Genomic DNA, 20,450 nt, shown 5'->3' on the forward strand with positions numbered 1-20,450 from the left:
GGTTGTCTTTATTAGGATAAAAGGTCTTGTTTTCTTTAGCTGCTAAAACCCCAGAGCACCTCCCTCTTTCTTTAGGTTTCCATAATACATGTTTTCATCTTACACCAGGTGAACTCCTTTCCCCTGGCTACTTGAAATGGGCTGATGTTTCAACGAAACATCTGCATTGTAGTTTTCTTTGAAGCATTTGACAAATATGTGTAACTTTCCTTGGATTTCCAAAAATGAGGGCCTTCACTGAAGCCTCTTTAAAGAGTGTGGGAATAAGAGTGAAGGCTTTGCATGTATAAATAATTGAAAGATATTAGGAGACAGAATCCATGATGGATTTACACAACTGAGGAAAGTCATTAGTGGTGTCCCAGAGGAATCTGTGCTGGAATAGGTGGTCTTGACCGTGCTGGGTGAGTAGTGAAGGGGCAGGTGAAAATTAGTGTAGATATAGAGCAAGTTGTATAAGAAAGATTATTTTATTTTATTTTATTTTTTCTTCCCCTCCCTTATTTTACTACAGAACAATGGTCTCCAAATTGGCTAATGCCACTCAGGAACAAGAATTTAAAGTTACAGTAGATAACTGTGAGAAACACAGGCTTGATGCTTGGTATTAGCTAAAAGACCAACTCAGTGTGAGGAATGATAATGAAGGGAATAGAGAGCAAACTGGGAAATACTGTTATGCTGCTGTGGAATATGGCAGTGCCTTCACAGCTTGAACCTATGTTCAGTTGTTCTTTTTAGAAATAAGGGAGGGGAGATGGAAAATGATACTGTGGAACCGGGGGAAAAAAAGTATTTGAGAGTAAATACCAGAGATCTATGAAATCTTGAGCGGCATGGAGAAGACAAAGGATAATCATTGATTATCTCCTACACCACAGGATCTAGGGCTATCAGATGAAACGGGAATTAACTACACACAAAGGAGGCACTTCTTTGTGCAGTCCACAGTTAGCCTGAGGGGTGACCAAACACACTTATAGAAAAAATACCCAGCGAGGGCTGCTAAGTCCTGAAGACACCTACTACTACTAAAGACATCACCTCTGGCTCAGGGACACCCTGAAGAGGAAATAATTGGCAACTGTGAGAGTATTCAAGGAAGATACCACTGCAGCTTCCCCTGCTCCTGCTGCTCTAGTCTAAGCATCTGCAACAGCCGTGGTGGACGGGATATTGGGCTAAACAGACCTTTGGACTTGCCCAGGACAATGTTCGTGTGTTCCTGGAGCTTGCAGGTCCCTTGTTCCACCTCCAGACCAGGTCAGTTTGTTACTGGGGCTCCAGTTTGCCATGTGAAGGCGGTTCAGAGACTCGGGTCTCCCTAAGCGTCGGTGTGAGGAAGGTGGGAGCTCGTCTTGCTGCTTCTGTTCTGGGAGCAACGTGAGAGACTTTGGTCCCCAAGACTATAATTTGGCTCTGCTCACTGGGACAGGTTTGAGAAAGGCAGAGAGCTGACATAAAGGTGGAGGAGATAACGACTTTCTGGCCCATATTAGCCTTGTTTTAGCTTTTTTCCCCCCTCAACCTTTAGTTTTGACAGAGATAGGTAAAAAAGAGGTTGCAGTTCAGCTCCTGTTAGAGCCGCGCATATGCACGTTTCTTGTTTGAAATATTTCACTGGCATATGTTTATTTGTCCTGGTGTTTTCAGTTACAGCTTGCTAGTAATTTGTTGCTGAAAAAAGCCATTATCTCTATTGCTCTTGCCTTGAACTTGATGGATGGGAGCTGGGAAAATAAGCCTGCAGTGTTGGAAGGTCCTGTTGGGGGTTTCTGTTCGGTGTCCTTCTTTTGCCTCCTGAGCTCAGACGAACCTTTCAGGGCCTGCTCAGATGTCTTCTAAGAATAGGCAGTGATTATGGCTTTCGAAATAATTGTGCATTTATTAGCCCAGCACGGTAAGAGCGGAGCAGCCCTCGTGGACTGCTCTGTCCAGGCTGTCGTCCCTCCAGCGAAGCTACAGCCTCCTTGCCCAGAGGTCCCTCTACATGATGGTGCTCTGTGCAAGCTGTGAATGATATAAAAATAAACCAAACAACCCTGCCACCCCCTTCCCTTTATAGCCAACATCATTACCTCCTTGTCGTTACAGCCAGGCGTTTAATTAGTCCATGCAAATAGCCCTACTTTGATTAGGCCTGAAGTGTGTTAACATAACTGTGACGCTTCTGCTCGTGCTGTGCTTTTTCTTCGGAGGATTTTCAGATGTCAGATCCATTCATTGTGGTTACTACTTGGTAAACAAATTAAGGAAGAGAGAGAACTGGCAAGTTCTGGGGTTGTTTTTTTTTTGCCTCAGAATGGGTACTAGTTTGAACACAGATTGTATCCTGGATTTCCAACACTGAGTGACACGGCAGCAGGGAGTATAATTACGTATGACTTATCTGTTAGTGGCATTTCATCAAAAAAAGGATTTGTTCTCACTTATCTTTCATCAGGTTTAAATGCTGTTACTATATCAAAATTGGAAAATTATATTTTAGTCAATAAATGACTGTATTTTGAGTAACTAAGTTTTTCAGTATTTGAAAACTGAACCTTGGGAAACCGGTGCTGCTCAGAAACCGAAGCAGTCTGTCATACTCCTGGTAGAGGTGATAAAAAAAACACTGATATGTTGTATTAAAAAGGGAGCAGTATAAAGCCAAATAACTGGTGTTTGAGCTTTCAGAAATACCTGCTGTGGGCAATCATCAAACAGGCAACTTTGGAAACATGTCGGATGAGTAAGATGCCGCCTGTTTTGTCGGCTAGCAGGAAATTGTAGATACTGAATTAATTATTGCTAGCTGTGTTTTGGAGATTGGCATGGTGATGCAGCAGAGCTATTGGAGATCAAGAAGGAGGAGGTCATTTAAGTAATAGGTGAGGATGTGGGATGTAAGATACCACTGTATTATATTGGCATTTTCCTCTTCAGAAAGCAATGGTGTCACTTTTTGTCTTAATTCCACGTGTAGAGACATCATTGTCTGTCTTGCACACCTGGGTGGGACCATGCGCCGTGTAGTCAAGGGCACAAGGAGGTTTTTTTCTGACATTAGACTTCTCTGAGGTGCTGGATGTTCACAGTCTTTGTTGTTCACAAACTTAAGGCCAGGAAATGAGTCCTTCTGCCCACGTCTCCTTTGGTCACTGGTTAAAATTCTTGACTCCCCCCAACGCTTCCCTCTTCCCACAAGATTCTCAGCACCTCTTGTAAGGCAGGTTTGCAACTGTTCGTTTTCTTGGAGTTAGGCTAAGGGTGGATGAGCAGCAGTGCCTTGCGCTGTGACCACTCGTTGCGACGTGTATGAGGGTGGAGCACCACACCTTGTGGAAATCGCTGCTGTCGGGTAATCCATGAGCAATAATGGTGATCGAGTCACGTGAGCATCCTCATAATTTATTGCATCTTCACCTTTAAGGTTTTCTTTGGCTTTTGAAGTAATGCTGGAATGTCCTGCGGGCGAGTTTTTGGGGACTGTTGGGTTGGATGAGTTGTTCTAGACCCTTCCCTCCTCTCCATGTAGTCGGGTACACCTAAACACTTGTTGCTCTTGGTGATTAGTTCTTTTTGATGCCGCCTTTGAGCTTCTGCTGCTGCTTGTGCCTTTTTCTGCTCTTCTGCTTCTCCATTTACCTCCTCTTTAAGTACTCTGCTACTCAGAAACGTGTAAACCAGATAAATGGTTTAAAGGCGTGTGGTTAACGCGCTGTATACGCACAGTGTTAACCCGCCTGCTTTATTCTTCTCGTTTGTCTTTTCTGAGCTTGTGGGGTGAGGCATGTCTTTCTGCGTTGTCTGGCATCCTGCCACTCCGATCCCAACCAGGAAGTTGGGAAGCTGCTGCAGTATGGATTGTAAATAATTGAGTCTTTGATGTTCAGGTCTCTTAGTTGACGAGACTTCTGTCTGTAGACCGAAATTTAATCGAAAGCAGGTAGGGGCTTTGTTAAATGAGTTGTTTTATGCCAGAACTGTACTGTCTGCTTTTTCTCCAAGTGAGAAAGTATTTGAGACCCTATGTCAGACTGCTGTGTCTGGTGGAGAGGTAGGTGCCCTTTTGATCTAAAAACCCTGCGCTTATTTAAGAGGCAGAGTCTGATTTGAAGGTCCGCTTTATGTACCAGCTTTGTCTGAAAAGTCAGTCAAATATTCTCCAATGATTAAAATGAATAATCTCTCCTTCACTTCTTCCTATTTCAGTGCAGTAATCATGCTGAAAAGAACTGTCTTTACAATAGCTATGTCTGTGCAATTCGTAAGGTTTCTCTGTATCTCATTTCCTTCCTTTGTATGGCTTAGCATCTATTTCATTTGCATAATTTACTGCCGCGGTCAGTCTGTTATTAAAATTACCCCACTGTCATCTTGTCTTGATTTCTCGTTATTCTTTTGATTATGTGGGGTTCTTCAGCACTGCTGTATTACAGACAACAAATAAGACTGTTCCAGGGAAGGAGGAGAAATACTGTAAGATGTTTGTTGCTGCCCGAGAAGATAAAATCCACCTCCACTCTCAGGTTCCAGAAGAAATGCGTGTCACAAATATTAATGCCAGAATGAACCTGGAAATGAGGTGAACTGGGATATGCAAGACCATCATGGGTAGAGTTTCCAGCCTGGGATCATTAATTTCTCAGGACTTTCTCTATTTTGCTTCTCTTGGTCTTCAGTTAGTAATAGTTTTGCCTGTCTTGGTTATCATCAAGGTCATCTTAACCTCTTGTGTCCGAGTATCCTGAAGTCCCTCTCTTCAGAGCTCCAGTTATCTGCTTTTCAGGCTGTCTGCCTAGCTGGATAGACTGTTCCCTCTTTATATCTGCCTTGGCTAGCACGCCATTCCTGCAGGATATGTGGCTAAATTCTGTTGTTTCTAAAGATTAAATGAAGGCAAATCCATCATGTCCATTATCATGATAAGTCACTGTATCCTGTAACTGAGCTTACAGGGGGTTTGGAGAAATGAAGTGTAATATGCATAAACCTCTGCAAGAGAATTGACTTGGTACAGTGAGGTATTTTGACATTAAAAAAGAGACTAGAACAACATGTCGCCCATTACATCCCTTTTCAAAACAGGCGTAGCCAAATATTATTGTCATTGACTCGAATGGTTTCTAATAGGATTCTGTTGTTTTTGCCTCCGGGCCTTCTGTTTAATACTTGTTTTAAAATAGTAATTTCTAAGGGTTGGCAGGAGCTATCAATATTGGAGACGGGCAAATAAGAGATATATCTGTATTCCATAGTAAGTTGTATACAAGCAAGCTGTGTACTTTATTATGGAAAAATGTAAAGCTGTTTTTCTAGGAATGATGCAGGATTCTATTCTGAGAAGCAGCGAAATATCTAGAAAATATTTAGGAGTTAAGTCGCATTATCATGAGCTTTATGATTCAGCAGCCAAATTACCCTTGACTGTATAAATAGTGGAAAATTGGATAGAAATAGGCAAATCATACTCCATCTGGATATAGTACTGGTGTGTCTGCAAAGTTCTGTGGCTGTTTTTGGTATCAAAGGCAACAAGAAGAATACTTAAAGACTGGAGATGGTATCAAAGGCAACAAGAAGAATACTTAAAGACTGGAGATAGTTCTAAGAAAAGGTATGAAAATGATGTAAGAATTAGACTATATGCACTTCATGAATAAGATCCAACACTCCTTAAATCTAGTCTGACACCTCTATACCTGCTAGAATGGCAACATGATGGAAAACAACTAATTTAGGAGATTTCTGTGATGCATTATGATAGTATTTTGAAATAGCTGGTTCATCCAGTGCCTAGGAGAGGTGCTTTCCTGGATCTGCTACTCATAAAGAGCTGGTTGAGCGAGGGATGTGGTCTTGGCTGCAGTGACTCTGAGATGTTAGAGCTTAAGATCCCGAGGGATGCGAGTAGAAGAATAAAGATGTTAGAATTCAGGATAACAGACTTGGAATCTTTCCAGGGAACCGAATGGCAGGATCCCGTGGGAGGATGCCCTGAAGGGTGAATAAGCCCAGGTGAGCTTAGCTGATCTTCCAGGACAACCTCTTCAAACCGCAGAGACAGTGCATCCTGACGTGCAGGGAACCAAGCAGGCACAACAGCTCACCAGCTTTGCTTAACTGCTTGATGGGGAAGTCCTGATGGAGCTCAGCCGTGAATAAAGAGCTGTGTGCAGAAAGTGGAAGGAGGTATGGGATACCCAGGAGGGATACAGGCAGGCAGAGGGCACATTAGGAAAGTTTAGCTTGAGTTGAAATTCCAAGGTATTATAGGGCAACAAGAAGGACTTCCATAGGTACGTTGTCAGCAAATCAAGATGAAGGAAAATGTGGGGCCGCTGCTGGATGAGGCAGGCAACTCTGTGATGAAGGATGCAGAAGAAAGCTGAGGTATGCGGTGTTTCTTTGCCTTGGTATTTGTTTGTAAGATCTACTCTTGCTAGGTGGCAATTTGGGGTGAGGATTGCATTGGACAGCAATGGCAAATTGGACACGTTGAGGTCTGTGGGAGGGGGTGGGTGAGGCAGCTCCATCTCACCTTGGAGAGGTCATGATAACCGCGGGGTCCTCAGGAAATGTCGTGTCTCTCTTCAAGGGGGTGAGGAGGAGAGCTACAGCTGGTAAGCCTCACCTTGGTCTCCGAGAGCATTATGGAACGTGTCTTTGTGGAAGCTGCTTCCATGGTCAGGAAGGTGGCCAGGGGGAATCAGCATGGATTTGGAAGGGGAAGAATGTGCCTACCCAGCCTGCTAGAAATCTGGGAAACCGCCGTGTTCCCAGCAGGCAGTTACGATGAACCCTGACTAATGAAAGTAAGAGGTGTAGGAGAAGCAAAGTCAGGCTTGAAATAGTGATCTACTGTAAGTTGTTATGTGCATCGCTGACTAATGGTGGTAATAATAATAACAACGAAAAAATCATGACTTGATCTGGAAATCGGGATTAGATTTCAAAGATATATTTCTTTAAAAATTAAAAAAAATATATATCCAAAAGCTTTCTCCACTAAGAAAGTGTTACCCTTAAGCATACATCAGTTTGTCTTTTCCTTTTCTCTGCTGGCTGGTAAATATCTATCTTAAGTTCCAACTGTGTTTTAAAATAAGAGATCTTGCCAATTTGGTTAAAAAAAAAAATAATAAATCAGTGTCTGTCTTGATGTAAATCCAGTATTTCGGAGATAACCTTTTATGTAGTATTTCTTGCCCTTTTCAGGTCTCCAAGCTCTCTCTTGTAGCTCACAGTTGACTCGGTCAGTGAAGGAGGTGCTGGCCATGTGTAGGAAAATGCTGAAATTAAACATTCAACGCTGACAGGTTTATTTTTAAAAAAATAAAAATTTAACGTAGTTGTAGAATGCAGCTTTGTGCTGCATCATAATAATTGATACAGCTTTTATGAGTACTATTGGATAGCTTCTTCCATAAAACGACAGGTTATGTAAATCTAGTAAAGCTTTTAATTCAGGGCCACTTCTGATACTCTGTTTGGCTTCTTAACTTGTAATCTTACAATTTGTGTGTGTCCTTAGTTTTAGTATTAGGTTTCAAAGGAAATAGACTGGCTCATTTTGCAAATAGCAAAAATTTTGACTATCCAAATGAGTGTTTTAAAAGTTGAGAAAAAACAGAAGGAAAGTCTTTTATTCAGGAAATGATAGAGATGTGTTGCCAGAATCACCTTCCGTGGAAGGCTGACTATCACACGCTTCTTTCTCTTTTCCCACTAGTTGAAGGGAATCTGTAGTCTTTATTAAATACGGACCTCTGAGTCAAGCTTTTCTTTTATGTTGGGAAAATAAGAGTATGAGAGTGCTCTCCGTTTGCTCTCCGTGAGTCTTTGGGGCTGCTAGGAAGAGCTGGAGGACTTGTGGCTTGGGTTGTAAATGCCTGTCTCTTACAGAGGTGATTTGATGAGACTTGTGACTCTTCTCGGAAAGGCCGTCTTCGTTGCTGTGTCCCTTTTGGGTTCATCTTTGTTTTGCTTTTCTGGGTGTCATTAAGACACACTTCTCTTTTCAGTGTAGAGTTGAGCAAGACAATTTTACCAGCCATTACACCGTACTGAAATCCTGTTGGTGCCCTTAGTAGATGTTCTAGTTTAGGGCCTGTTCGTGTTTGTTTTATTCAGCATTTTATGTCTTGGTGGGCAGGGATATCATTATTTTTGTCTCCCCGCAGTATTTCTAGCCTGACTGCAGGTGCTTAATATGAGCATGTATCCTCCGGCGTGATGGGTGAGTTATCTGGTGATTTCTTTTTTCCCCCGCCTTAGCTAAAATTTCTCTCTTTAATTCTTGCAAATCACGTCTTTAAAAGTGGGCATTTTTTCAGTCTGATGTTAATGAATCGCACGTCAGCAATGTTCTCCCTGACGTGATAAACAATTGTTCTGTCTGTCAGATTAGTGAGCCACAAACTCTGAAATGTTTCACTTGGTTTTTGTTGGTTTTTTTTTTTAAAGATGCTTATTTTGACAGCCATTACAGTCTATCCCCCCCAGGTATCTTGGTCCTTATATATCTTAGGCTTTAACAGTTTGAAGGGAGTTAATGTTTTTGCTTGTGAGTCTGAGCCCACTTGGGGATTTCTGCTGGTTTTGGGGGGAGAGGGGAGTTTGAGGGAGGGGTTGGGGGTGGTTTTGGTCAAATTGGACCTCCATCATGCTTTAAGATAGGCTCTGGAGCTTTATTTTGTAACAGAAGTTTCCAGCTATCCAGAGCCAGAAATCAGATGATGAATCGTTATAGAACAGCTAATAAAGAGCTGAAGTTAGTCATCCTTGTGATTTCGGTGCGCAGTATTTTTTCGGGTATCAGCGTAACATCTCTCTCTCACTCAAGGTGTCCTCTCTTCAGCAACATTTAATATTAATACTGAGGTCTTCTTCATTTGGGACCATTAAGGAGACTGATATTCCTCTCAAGCAGGGGCTGTTAATCCTGCCCGCATCCTGGTTTGGGAATTATCCAGATTATCTCTGCAGTTTCAAATGGTTTCAAAAGAAGAAGTTTCCTTCTTCCTGCTGTAAATCTTTTCTCCTGTGCTGCAGTCCTCTGTTATACAACCACCGTATTCTGCAGGAAAGACTGTCAAGGGAAACAATTCCAGTATGGAAAGGAATATTGTCCTTCGTGGTGGTGTTGGAGATTATGCTGATTGATGGTTTCTTTTCGTGAACTTTGGTTCAAAGCTGCTTTGGATTCCTTTTTTTCTTTTGTTTTGCTCTCTCCTGGGTCGGTAGCTTACCGTTTGTCATCAGTAGTGGATCTTTCTACTAGCTGGAATGATTAGTCTTTGTTAGACATCCAGTGATAAATGGGAGAGGAGAGGGGAAAAAGGGTAGCCATGAATTTTGTTTCAGCGTTAGACTTCAATGAAGTTGTGAGCGTGCTGCTTGCTCACAAAGGGAAGTGATTTGTGGAATTTTTCATGGACAGTCTTGTCCATTTCCTTGTGAGAACGCAGCTGGATCTTGTCCCGGTCCCTGCAATTTATCTGTACACCGTGGGAATCAAACAGAAGTGTACTGACCACACCAAACTCTCCCTAATGTGACGTCCTATGTTGTCGTCAGTGTCTGAATGTCTGCGAGTGCCTCAGATTGCCTTTGGTTTGTCCCCAAAAGCTGACTTTCCCTTTTGCCCAGGCTTCCTTTCCAATGAGTACTGAAGGCTCAGTCTGCTCTGGGAGTGTCTTCCTAACACATACTGTTTAAATAAAGCCCTGCGAGGCTGCCACAGGCCAGTTTTTCATCCAAAGCAAACCCCAGACTCCTGTTCATGTGCATAGTTGTGTATCGTTTCATCCGTGCATTGCCACGGGGTTGAGGGCACCCTGACTGCTGGGATATTTGAAGGGTTTAACTTAGATTTTGATTCTGGTAGTGACATAGAAACTCTCAGCTGGAAGACGTTGGAAACTCTTCTGAGGTTACCTGTGGCACCTTCACACTTTGTTATAGAGGATGGGGGTTTTTTCCAGGTATTCAGAACGGAGCCTGACAAAATGCGTTGGGATAACGATAGAGACCAGACCGGATTACTGCCTGAAGCGGCATTTAAGCGACATGTTGTCCTACGGCTGTACCAGGCTGGAGATCGGAGTGCAGAGCGTGTACGAGGATGTGGCCAGGGACACCAACAGGTGAGAAGAAAGCTTCAGCGCGAAGCTGAGCGTGGCTGCTGGCTGGGTGCTTTCTGGAATACTCTTGAGTAGCGCGTCTTGACCTCTTTGCTTGAACGCCCGTTTGACGTTGAATGTTGAAACTTTTAGCTCATTTCCTTGCTTGCGTGGCCGTGTGTCTGTTAAGGAAAGCTCATAAACTGCAGTGGCTTCACAGAAGTCTTTGTGATGCTGTGTAGATCGTGGCTTGAGAAAATGTAGTTATTTGTGGTTTTTTTTTTTTTTTTTAAACTCATATTCTCTTCCTGTATTGTACGCCTCTCTTGTTTTTATTGCTTCATAAATAAATGCAGTTTTGTGAAGTAGAACCTGTGCCCAGAGAGAGCTCATAGTTCTTGTCCTACATAATTCAATAGCTTGAGTAGATCCAATGCAGTATAATCTATTGGAGGTACTTTACCAGCAAACAGCATGTTCTCTACACCAGATACCTTTTTCTGCTGAGTATTGGAGAGATCGAGATGACACTGGCAAGTACAGAGGGTGAGACATAGCCAGAAACAGCGCCCGTTGATAGATTAACCGCAGCCATTCTAGGCATACAGTATCTCTAGGGATTGCAAAATGTATTTGCAAAAGGCCTGTGATTTATTCCTTGTCAGCTTGGACCTGTGGCCAAAAGAACAGTTGTCCTACGTAGGAGAGCGCGCGGTATAGTTTCCGTCCCACGCCTTACAGGCAAGTAAGCCAGTCTCTTTTTTAATTACAAGTCTGATAATTCTGTTGACATTTTGAAAGAAGTAATTTTTCTTTTGTTTTTTTTCACTTCTGACACTCATTCAACTTGCCTTCATTCTTACTGCATATTCCAGTCACCTCCCAAAGATGTTTAATAACCATAATCATACTTAATGACAGAGAGATTATGGTTCGATAAGCAAAGCACATTTTTGATAATACCTACCTTAAAGGCAGTAGTGCAAAACTGAAAATGTTGGGCATTTTCTTTTAGAGACTTAAAGAAAGAATCCGAACTGAGTTTCCTCCTGTGAGTTCAGCTGTGGTATTGCTGGTGCATGGAAGAGCAGGATGTCGCTGCTATGAAAAAGTCAGGCTCCAGGTCTAAATAGACAGAAAAAGCCATTTATTGAGTAGCCCAAGAGCTGGGAGCTAATACTCATAGGTGGTATATTCTTCCTCTGGATGTCAGAGCTCTCCAAAGGAAAAGATCCATACTAAGGAAGGTAACTAGATCTCCCTCTTAGGCGAGATGTATTCATTTAGTTAATTCTGACACAGATTGTAAATTTAACAATTGATTTCTCTTCAGCTTTTAAATTATTTTTTTTTTTCACCTCAAATCTTTTAAAGGTGTCCTAGCCTGAGGTGGAAGTTCAAAACCTCACTTAGCTATCACTTCAATCATCTTCAATTTTCCTCCAGTTTTGCCTGTCACGTCAGAGCCGGTGCCGTAAGTCATTCAAAGCTGTGCGGCACTTCTGGCCCGTACGTTTGCTAATGAACCCTCGCTTTCCTGCCGATGAATCAGAAGAAGAGCGTAGTAATATACTGACTTGATTTCACTCGGAAGTAATCCTGTATAGAGTTATGTTTTTAAAGGTTTTTGGCACTTTTCAAAGCTGCTTGCAGAATTCCTAAAAGGCTTTGCTGCAGGCTGCCTCAGAGCCGGGGAAATGCAGGTTGTTCACTCAGATATCTCCAACTTTTTAGAACAATAAATTGGAATATACTTTTACAGAAGGGTGATTCAAGTTTCTTTTTTCTTTTGAAATGACCTCATTTTGCTTCTGTTCTTGTTCTACTTTGTGGGGGATGTGTTTTGACTTCAAACTTTTAATATTTTGCTTGTAGCAAAATGTCAGATTACAACCAATTAGGCTAACTGTTTGGAAATTACTTTCTATTATGTTCCATAAGTCATTAGTGAGGTTTTTGAGTGCTTTTGGTGGCTGTGAGGCAGAAAAATATTCAAGAACAGATCTAGGCATCAAATAATCAAGTTATTGATGCAGCTCAAATTCCACTTTTAATAAGAAAATAATTTTTATTTATGAAGCAAGTCTCCATTTGCTCCCCTCAGGCTACTCAAGGTCTTGAGTAATACTGTCCTTGAACAGTCTCAGAAAAACACCGTAATACTTCTGAAAAAAATCATAAATAAAACGATAGTCTTAAAACTACGTGTAGGGATTTAACAGAAGCAGAATCTTCCAGTAGAGAGGAAGGAAGAGGTCCTTAGAGGAAGTAGCTGTTTGGTTTGGTTACCGTTGGGTCTCGGCAGAAGGCATACGTTTGTAAAGATGCCTTAATTTTTCAACCAAAGGACTACGGAGGAGAAGAAGAGTCACCTGCTGAGCTAATGTGTTGGTAAGGAATTCCAAAAGATGGGGTGAACTGGTGTGAAAGTGTGATGGGACGAAAACGGGGATTGGAGAGGGAAGAAGGCAGGGGATGCTGAGGGGATAGAAGTAGCCAGAAATGCCAACCAGTAGTGGAAGAGCCCTCCCAGCTGGGGGACTGCAAAAGCAAGGACTTTGTGGAAAAACTGGTCACTTGTGATGGGGACCTCCTGGTAGCTGTTTGTAGTTCTGGAGGCAGAAGAAGGCTCCTGGCCCATGGAGGTGGAAGGAGAGAGGCTAATGAGTTATGTGAGATTCAACCTTCGTTCCTGCTGTTGTTTGGGCTCCCAGTCTCTCCGAGCTCCTGCAGAGCAAGCCTGAGTGAGTTTGGTTTGATGTCAATGGAGAAGAACCCAAAATCCCTCAAAAGTCCTCATCTAAGCCTATGTTTTGGAGGCTTGGCACCTCTCAGAAGTGGAGAAGAGTTGTGTTCCTCTAAAAGGAGGGCTTGAGAGTTTGGCAAGCACGTTGCAGGATGATTTTCGAGCTAGCTGGTTTTCCTTAGCCCCCATCCTTCTCCTCCTTTGCTGCTGCTTTTGTTTCTGGTTATGCTTCATTTTGACTAGACACAGGCTTCAGTGCAGTGTGTCCTAGCATGTGCTGTGGCATCAACTTGTCTCGTTGCTTTACGAATTGAATTTCAGCAGCTTTCCAGAGTCTCTCAGGCTGTGATTTGAATAGCTGCAGCCTTGGTGTGGTTCACCTGCTATAGAAGTAGCAAACCGGACTACTTTTAGCCCCTAGTGTAGTTTGCTTTCCTAGCAGCCGTGTTCCAAACTCAGCCCTTCCCACTTCCTAAAGAATAATCTCAGTTAAATGTATCAAAAGATGACTTTTTCTCTGTGATCCTGAATCTCTCTTCTCTTTTCCCAGAGGTCACACCGTGAAGGCTGTGTGCGAGTCTTTTCACTTAGCCAAGGATGCCGGGTTTAAAGTGGTGGCACACATGATGCCTGATCTACCAAACATGGGGCTTGAAAGGGACATGGACCAGTTTGTGGTGAGTATGGCTTAAAATAACCGGGAGTTTCTAGAGTGTTCCAGCTTTTTCGTCTAATGCTGCTTCTCTTTCTTAGCTCAGCTATTAGTTATGATCCAGGCCAGAATTGTTTCTTAAGGACAAATAATTTAAAATTCATTTTTGAAGGTGGAGGGTGAGAAAGATTTGTTGAACTACTTCATCCAGAAAATTATATCCTTGCCTCATGAAAGCCTGAGTCACTCGGGTCTCTGTGGAATATAGCTCTTCCGATATTAACTAGGGCTCTTACTTTTTTCCAAGGTGGTTTTCTTTCCTTGGATTTAGACTAGTACATGATTCAAAGTTAAAAGCATGCTATCTCGAAGGTAGTTAATTGCAAAGTAGAGTGTATAGGTGTGTTATATAGCATCTCTGTTCTTGGCTCAGTGCTATTCAATATCTTTATCAATGATGTGGAAGCAAATATCGAATTATTTCTAGAGAAACTGAAATGAGGAATAAAGAGCAAATGGTAAACAGTGTAGGGAATTAACTGCTTTATCTGGTAGCGTGGTAGATGATTTTTTTTTTTTCATTGTTTCATTTTTTTTTTTAGTCGAAATTGCTCATCTTTTTAAAATAGTGCAGAAATTGCAGTCATGGCACAGGAATCCCAGGTACATTTCTGTGCAAGGTCAGACTAGGTGCTTTCTGGCACTAACAGGCTATCAGTGCAATAGAATAGATTGATTAGAAGTACAGGCAAAAAGCAATGGTTTATCTTGGTACGCTGCGAACGGGCTCGTCTAGAAAGAAGCAATCGAAAATGCAGCTGTACAGTGCGTGAAGGAAATTCTGAAACCTGTGGTAGGTGTTTTTTTCTAAGGGGTTTTGTGCAGAACTCCTTGAGCTCTTCATAAACACAATGTCATAGTAGCAACCACTATGTTCCTGTGACAAAGTGGGAGGCTGGGGCAAAGTGATGTGCAGGGAACTAGAGGTGAAGTCAGCGAGAGAGCTGAAAGTTATCTCAGAATTCCTGCCCCCGTCTCTGTTGCTCCTGGATTATTTTCTTATAATGCTGAAGGAGGCAGAGGGTGGACATCACATTAGCTGGGTTTTCATAGAATTACTTGTGATGCAGGGTACAGCAAAACCCGAGTCCCTTACTCCATATCTCCTGCAGTTGCAGCTGTAGTTCTGTGTTCTTTATGGGCCTGTCATCAGTGAAGTAGTATTAGACTGGAGAGAATTTGTGGTGGAAGAATAGCAATACTGACAAAAAAGATTTAAAGAGCTAACCTTGGGTAAGACCCAGCAAAGACGAGACAGTAATCTAAGGTATTTGCAAGATGTAAAACTGAAGAGGGAGGAATTACTTAAGGCAGAATTACAAGCTGCTATAGAAAGTATTTAGTGATTATTATTCTTTGGTGCTTATTGATGATAAATGGCTAAGGTTTTTCCACTGTCAGATCTGGAGTTGCTCCTGTTTCATTGCAGGAAATTTGGGGAGTCTGTGTAAAAGGTGTCGCTTCAAGTGGTGCTGAGCTGCCTCCAGTTTCCGCGGGCCAGCAGGCTCCCCAGCTTGTTAGGGGAAGGGTAATGGCGTGCTGCGTTTTGTCCATTTATTAATGACAATTTTTGCAGAAATAGAAGAGACAGAAGGCAAAGTTTTCAGAAAGAGGAGACAAGAATGCGGTGCAAAGGCTGGAATTGTGAGAGGGGGGGATTAAAAGAAAGTTGAGCATAGAAAAGCAAGAGAAGGAGAAACCAGAGCTGAGAAGGTCAACTGGTTTAGGCTGTTTCTACCAGAGAAGTCTTTTGGCTTTAGGAGCTGGGAAAGCCAATGGTGGTGGTGGGCCAGCTCTGGGACATGGCAGGAAGGAATTTTCACACTGTGATGGGAAAGGATGCAAAAAGTGAGCGTAGATGAGAATGAGGCCCAAAGAGAATTAAGATTTCTTTCAATTTAGAAAAAGAAGGGTTAAGACAAGATCAGGATTTTTTTGCTGAAGTGCTGGCATTGGCAAAAAGGCTGGTTGGAGGGCCAGGAAAGAGAAATGCTAAGCAGGGGAATAAGAAAACCAGGTGATGGTTTAAGAGGGGGAGTTCAAGAATCCAGAGAAGGGTGATGGGCTGAAGACCAACTCAAGCGACAGCCCTGTTAATGAGTTCAGAAAGTTGAAGCAAGGCTCACAGATTGGAAGCCAGTGAACGTACAGATGAGGAGTTGGAGGATGAGTAATCAGTGTGGAGGATGAAGCCCTCAAGAAGTAATGCGGATGCTGCAGAGTGAGGAAGCAAAATGGGGGTTGGGGAGGCGGGCTGGTGGGGAAGAGGTGATAGATCACATCCACGTGGAGGAGAGTGATACCTGTGGTCTTTGAAAAAAGAAGGAAGTGTGGGAAAGGAGAGAAGGAATCAAAAATAACTGCGTTAGAGAGGTTACCCAGGTACCCCATCGCCATGTGAGACCAGACAGCACACGAAAAAAGACCTGTGTGAAAGAGGCAGCTGCAGAGTTGATGCCCAGCAAAGTGATCGCTGTGCGTTTCAGCAAGTGGAGCTGCAGGGAACGGGAGTGGAGAGGTTGTGGATCACTGTGACATGTTTCAGGATGGAATGGTAAACAAGAGACCGTTATCCTCTTCCTCTTACCTTCTCCTCTGCCTTTCACATCCTATCTTAAATGCTTTATAATTTATTTTTTAAAGATCCTTTGTCTTAAAAGGGAGAGAACAGGGGGTAAAAAAAAACCTTTGGGTTTTGTTTGTTTTTTTTTAAACCCTGCACTGGGGAGCATAAGTATTCAGCAGACAGTAGTTCCTTCCTTCCCAGGGATTCAGCTAGATAGTACATTCTCTATTTCCCACCTTAAAATTTTATATCATGGTTTCGAGTTATTAAAACAACTTATTTATACATTGTGCTGTGTAAATGTTAGTCCATGCTGGTAAATATTTAGACATTTCTACTACATAAAAATAATGTGAGAGTGGAGAGAGGAACCAAGTGGAGAGCATCTGTTGTGTTCTTGCAACAGTACTAAGCTGTTCATGAGCAGCGGTAGTGCTCTCTTCTGCAGTGTTCTCCTAAAATGTGTAATCTTCTAAGAAGATGCCTTTGACTTTTTGGGACAAAGACGCCTGCCGCTTATCAAGGACCCTTATAGACTTTTGATTTTGCAAGAGTTCTAGATAAATTTGGAAAAAATATCTCCATTTGTTGTGATAGTAACCTCCTTTCTAGCCACGTGCTTTTCGGACTGGGGAAGGTAGGACAAAAAGGAACCAAGCTGACTTTAGAAGGAGGTCTGAGCACCTTGATATATTAAATATAGGGGCCTCTCCTGGGAAGATAATGACTTGCTGATCGTGCTGGCTGCGTACTAAAAATACTGGGTGCTTCTTCAATTTGAACAGGTAATTACGGTTTCGAGAGTAACGTTGCTTCTGTCGTCCCTTATGACCTATTGATTTCAAAATGTTTCCTGCTACTTCCATCCAGCAGCTGGGATGCCCGTCAGCTGCTCCTGTGCAAGCCTGTCTAGGCTTTCGAGGTTGTGTGTGTGTATAGCAATGGTTTTCCTGGAGAGTTCATTAATAATTATTCAGAACTTTAATTTATTGATAGGAGTGAGTGTATGAGAGAGATCTTTCGTCATATGTGTATCTTCTTTTTTACAGTAGGTGGCAGGTGACTGGCTTTTTGCCTGCCTTCATCATGAAGAATATTACAGTTGCTTTTTTTAAACAGCGTGGATGTACCAGTCCTGTCCCAGTTATGTTGTGCTTCTCCACTCCTTCCCCGCCTCGTGCCTCTTTCCTTCACTTACTATTGATTCTTTTTATAGCCTCAGAGGATTTCCTTTCTACTTCAGGGCTTTCCACCCCATTCCACATATGGGAAAACACTGCGGGGGAGGAGTATGCTCTGCTTCCTCCCACCACCCGTGTGGCTGCGCCAGGAGCGTCAGGTAGCGTACATGTACACACACGCTCCGCTACTGGTCGTTGGCAAGCACGAGCGTGGTGGCTAAGACCGAGTTGCAGTGCCTCACGTAGCAGGTGGTCGGAGAAAATAATTAGAATAATAGCTGGAATAAATCAAGGGCTCAGCGGGAATAATGGAATTGTTGCCAGAGCAGACACCTCATTCTGTGGAATGCGATAAACACTCAGCTTTGCTGTTGTAGCACAAGAGGGATGAGGTGACTCTAGGGGTAAATGGTTGGGAGGATTCATGAATCACACTTGCCAACAGGGCTACCAAGCAGAACTTAGGATTTAAGCAAAAACTTTAGGAGGCTAAAGAATTCCCAGGATGCTGTTACTAATTCCTCTTTCTGTTTCTGCAGAGCCACTGAGTGGCAATAGTATAATCAACAAACTTTTATCTGCTCTAGAATAGATGTTACTAAGCTGCTAACGTATTTATTAATGGAGAAGATACTGTATGTTTGCCTTTATTTTATTTAATTTTATTTTTATGGTCTTTGCCCAAGCATGATTTACTGTTGCCGTTCCTTTCGGTCCTCCAGGAGGGATGGCTGTAAGCCCATCTCAAACAACTTTAAAGACCCATCATAGATGGAATAAATCTGGGGAGGGGAAAAAAAAAAAAAAAGGAAAGGAAAGAGGGAAGAGAGCCAGAAGATTAGAAATTTCAAGTGTGGGAAGCATCAGGGGAAGTGTCATAGCAAGTTGCTGGCAGAACCCTCCAGCTCTGAAGGCACATGCGAGCTGGTGGATGCTGCCCAGAAACATCAGAGAAGCCTTCAGTTGCTGAGAAGCTCTTTTTCCTTGAGGAGAGCCATGAGGAGGTCCTGTGGCTTCACTCTGTCCGTCTAAAGTCTCATATAAATAAAATGATGAGGGTAAAAGCACAGGCAGGAGCATTTAATGGTCAGCACTGGAGACAAGTATCAGACTGAAGAGATTTTTGGTTCAATTCAGCAGAGCCATTCTTGTGTTCTTTAAATAAAATGCAATCATGGAATGATTTTAGTCTGGTGAAAATTCCTTTTCTTAGTCATGTGTCAGGCTGGGTGTTTTTTCTGAAGGAATTGCAAAATAAGCATTTCCCAGAAATAGACTAATTTTAGTGAAATGCCTGATGCATCTATGATCCAAGTGCAAGTTACGCAGAGGGCTACAGCCTTCTTGGGTCTGTTGAATACGAGAGAGAAAAATAATGGTCAAGTAATGCAGGGGGTAATGTGAGCGTCCTTTCTCTGCAGTGCATTTCACGTCGTCGTAAAACTTTAAATACTGTTGTATTGCCTTTAGCTGTAAAGAAGGAGATAGTTTTCCTGAGGGCTCTCGTTTTTATCAGGGAGATGAAATTCATAATGAAACTAATATATTGCACCTCTATCAGGAGCTTTTAATAACTGTAATAAAAGACAGTTAAACTGCTGATCTACATTGATTTTTACTCTTTGGGGAAGACAATTATCTTGTGTTTTTAAATATAGCTCTGAAATGTTTAGTGGGGTAAATGATTTGCCTTTCAGTTCCCGCTAAACATCTCATTGAAACACCATTACTGGCAGGTAGCCAGCATTACCTTGGAAAATTTGTTGTCTATTTTTTTTCGTGGGTGCATTTACAGGAACAGATTAGGTGGTATTTAATGATCAGTCCTTCAGTTAGTAGAGCTTCTCTTGGAGTCTCAGTAAGTGTTAGAGCTAAAAAGCTCTTCACTTTGGAAACAATTATAGTTTCATGAACTATGGGCAACGCCGTGGTAGTTTTTATGTTAATGAGAATCATGGTAGTAAGGAACAGGCTGTTTCTAGAAACTATTTTCACAGATAATTGCGCTCATATTTCTGTGGATAAAATATCTAGATAAAGCCCCAGTGTGTGCCTACTTCTGCAGATGGTAGAATTGTGTGCACAAAGCTTCTCTCCCTCTCCAGTGTCTGTGTGGAAATAACGTGCAGTTGCTGGCTGGGTGTGTTTGCTGCGGCTCTGGGTGTGTTTCCTATACAGGGGGTCGGACTTCTCTCTGGATATGTGCAACGTAGGAACGGAGCAGAAGTTAAAAGCTGCAGCCCTCAGTGTGGCGGAGTGTAGGAGAAGAATAGCTGAATCAAGTGAATAGCACAGGTAAAACGGGTCCCTTCTCTTCTGCATCGTTTGGGGATCCACGCGTAAGCTGGATAGGCTGTCCCAGTTAAAACCAGAAAGTGCCGAGGTTGGGGGTTCCAGTAGCAGCGTGATCTTGGCCACGTTGCGTTGGACTGCATAGAAACATGCCATTAGTATGGATGTGATAAATTGCAAGGCTGTGTGAAAAAACTGCATTTATTATGGGTCTTGGGTTGCTTCTTTTGTCTTTCTGAATTAGTATTTTGTCCGCACGCACATTTTCCTCCAGCACGCCAGCCATAACAGTTGTGGTAATAACAATCACTACCTTTAAAATAGCCTCCTGTTCAGAAAAAAAGCTTCTGCTAAATACAGAGGTACAGTGGAGACCCTTTTTCTACCTGAACTAAAGGATCATTTCTGCACTTAGCAGTCCCCCCACAACTGCGGGTTGCATGGGCTCATACAGTCGCTCTGTCTATTCAAGTGGTGGTTTTTCACACCAGCGTTCAGAAGTTGTTTTCTGGGGCTCTCTCACTCAGGCCCCTTGCTGCTGCAGTCAATAATGAGCATATGGCTGGGAACGTCGAGCCAAATGGAAAGGAGGGCAGGAATAAAGGGATGTGTCTTGGATAGAGAGTGCAAATTTGTCAGGCGTTTAGGCAACGAGAGCATCATTCAGTAAAATACGTGTTTTAGCACGAATCAGCGGCAGCAGCTGAATGCTTGTCATCAGAGTGGATAAACCATCATGTCCAAATTAAATTTTTGAGGACTTAGCGGTTGGTTTTGCCTGTCTGTTTCTTTGTTTGTTTGTTTTTTAATTAAAAAAGCATACTGGAAAAGCACAATGGTTTTGCTG

At 42.6% G+C, this 20,450-nt stretch overlaps 1 protein-coding gene across 2 annotated transcripts in view; it reads left to right on the top strand.

The window, feature by feature from the left end:
- Nucleotides 1-20,450, top strand: part of ELP3 (elongator acetyltransferase complex subunit 3) — a 94,132-nt gene that overhangs the window by 23,580 nt on the left and 50,102 nt on the right. For both annotated transcript variants that reach the window (XM_086461702.1, XM_086461703.1), the window contains exons 8-9: nucleotides 9,969-10,130; nucleotides 13,403-13,529. In XM_086461702.1, the coding sequence (XP_086317828.1) occupies nucleotides 9,969-10,130; nucleotides 13,403-13,529 (289 nt within the window). The remainder of the gene's footprint in view (nucleotides 1-9,968; nucleotides 10,131-13,402; nucleotides 13,530-20,450) is intronic.

The sequence above is a fragment of the Leptosomus discolor genome, chromosome 2 (genome assembly GCF_034619465.1).
Source record: "Leptosomus discolor isolate bLepDis1 chromosome 2, bLepDis1.hap2, whole genome shotgun sequence".
Classification (NCBI taxonomy): domain Eukaryota; kingdom Metazoa; phylum Chordata; class Aves; order Leptosomiformes; family Leptosomidae; genus Leptosomus; species Leptosomus discolor.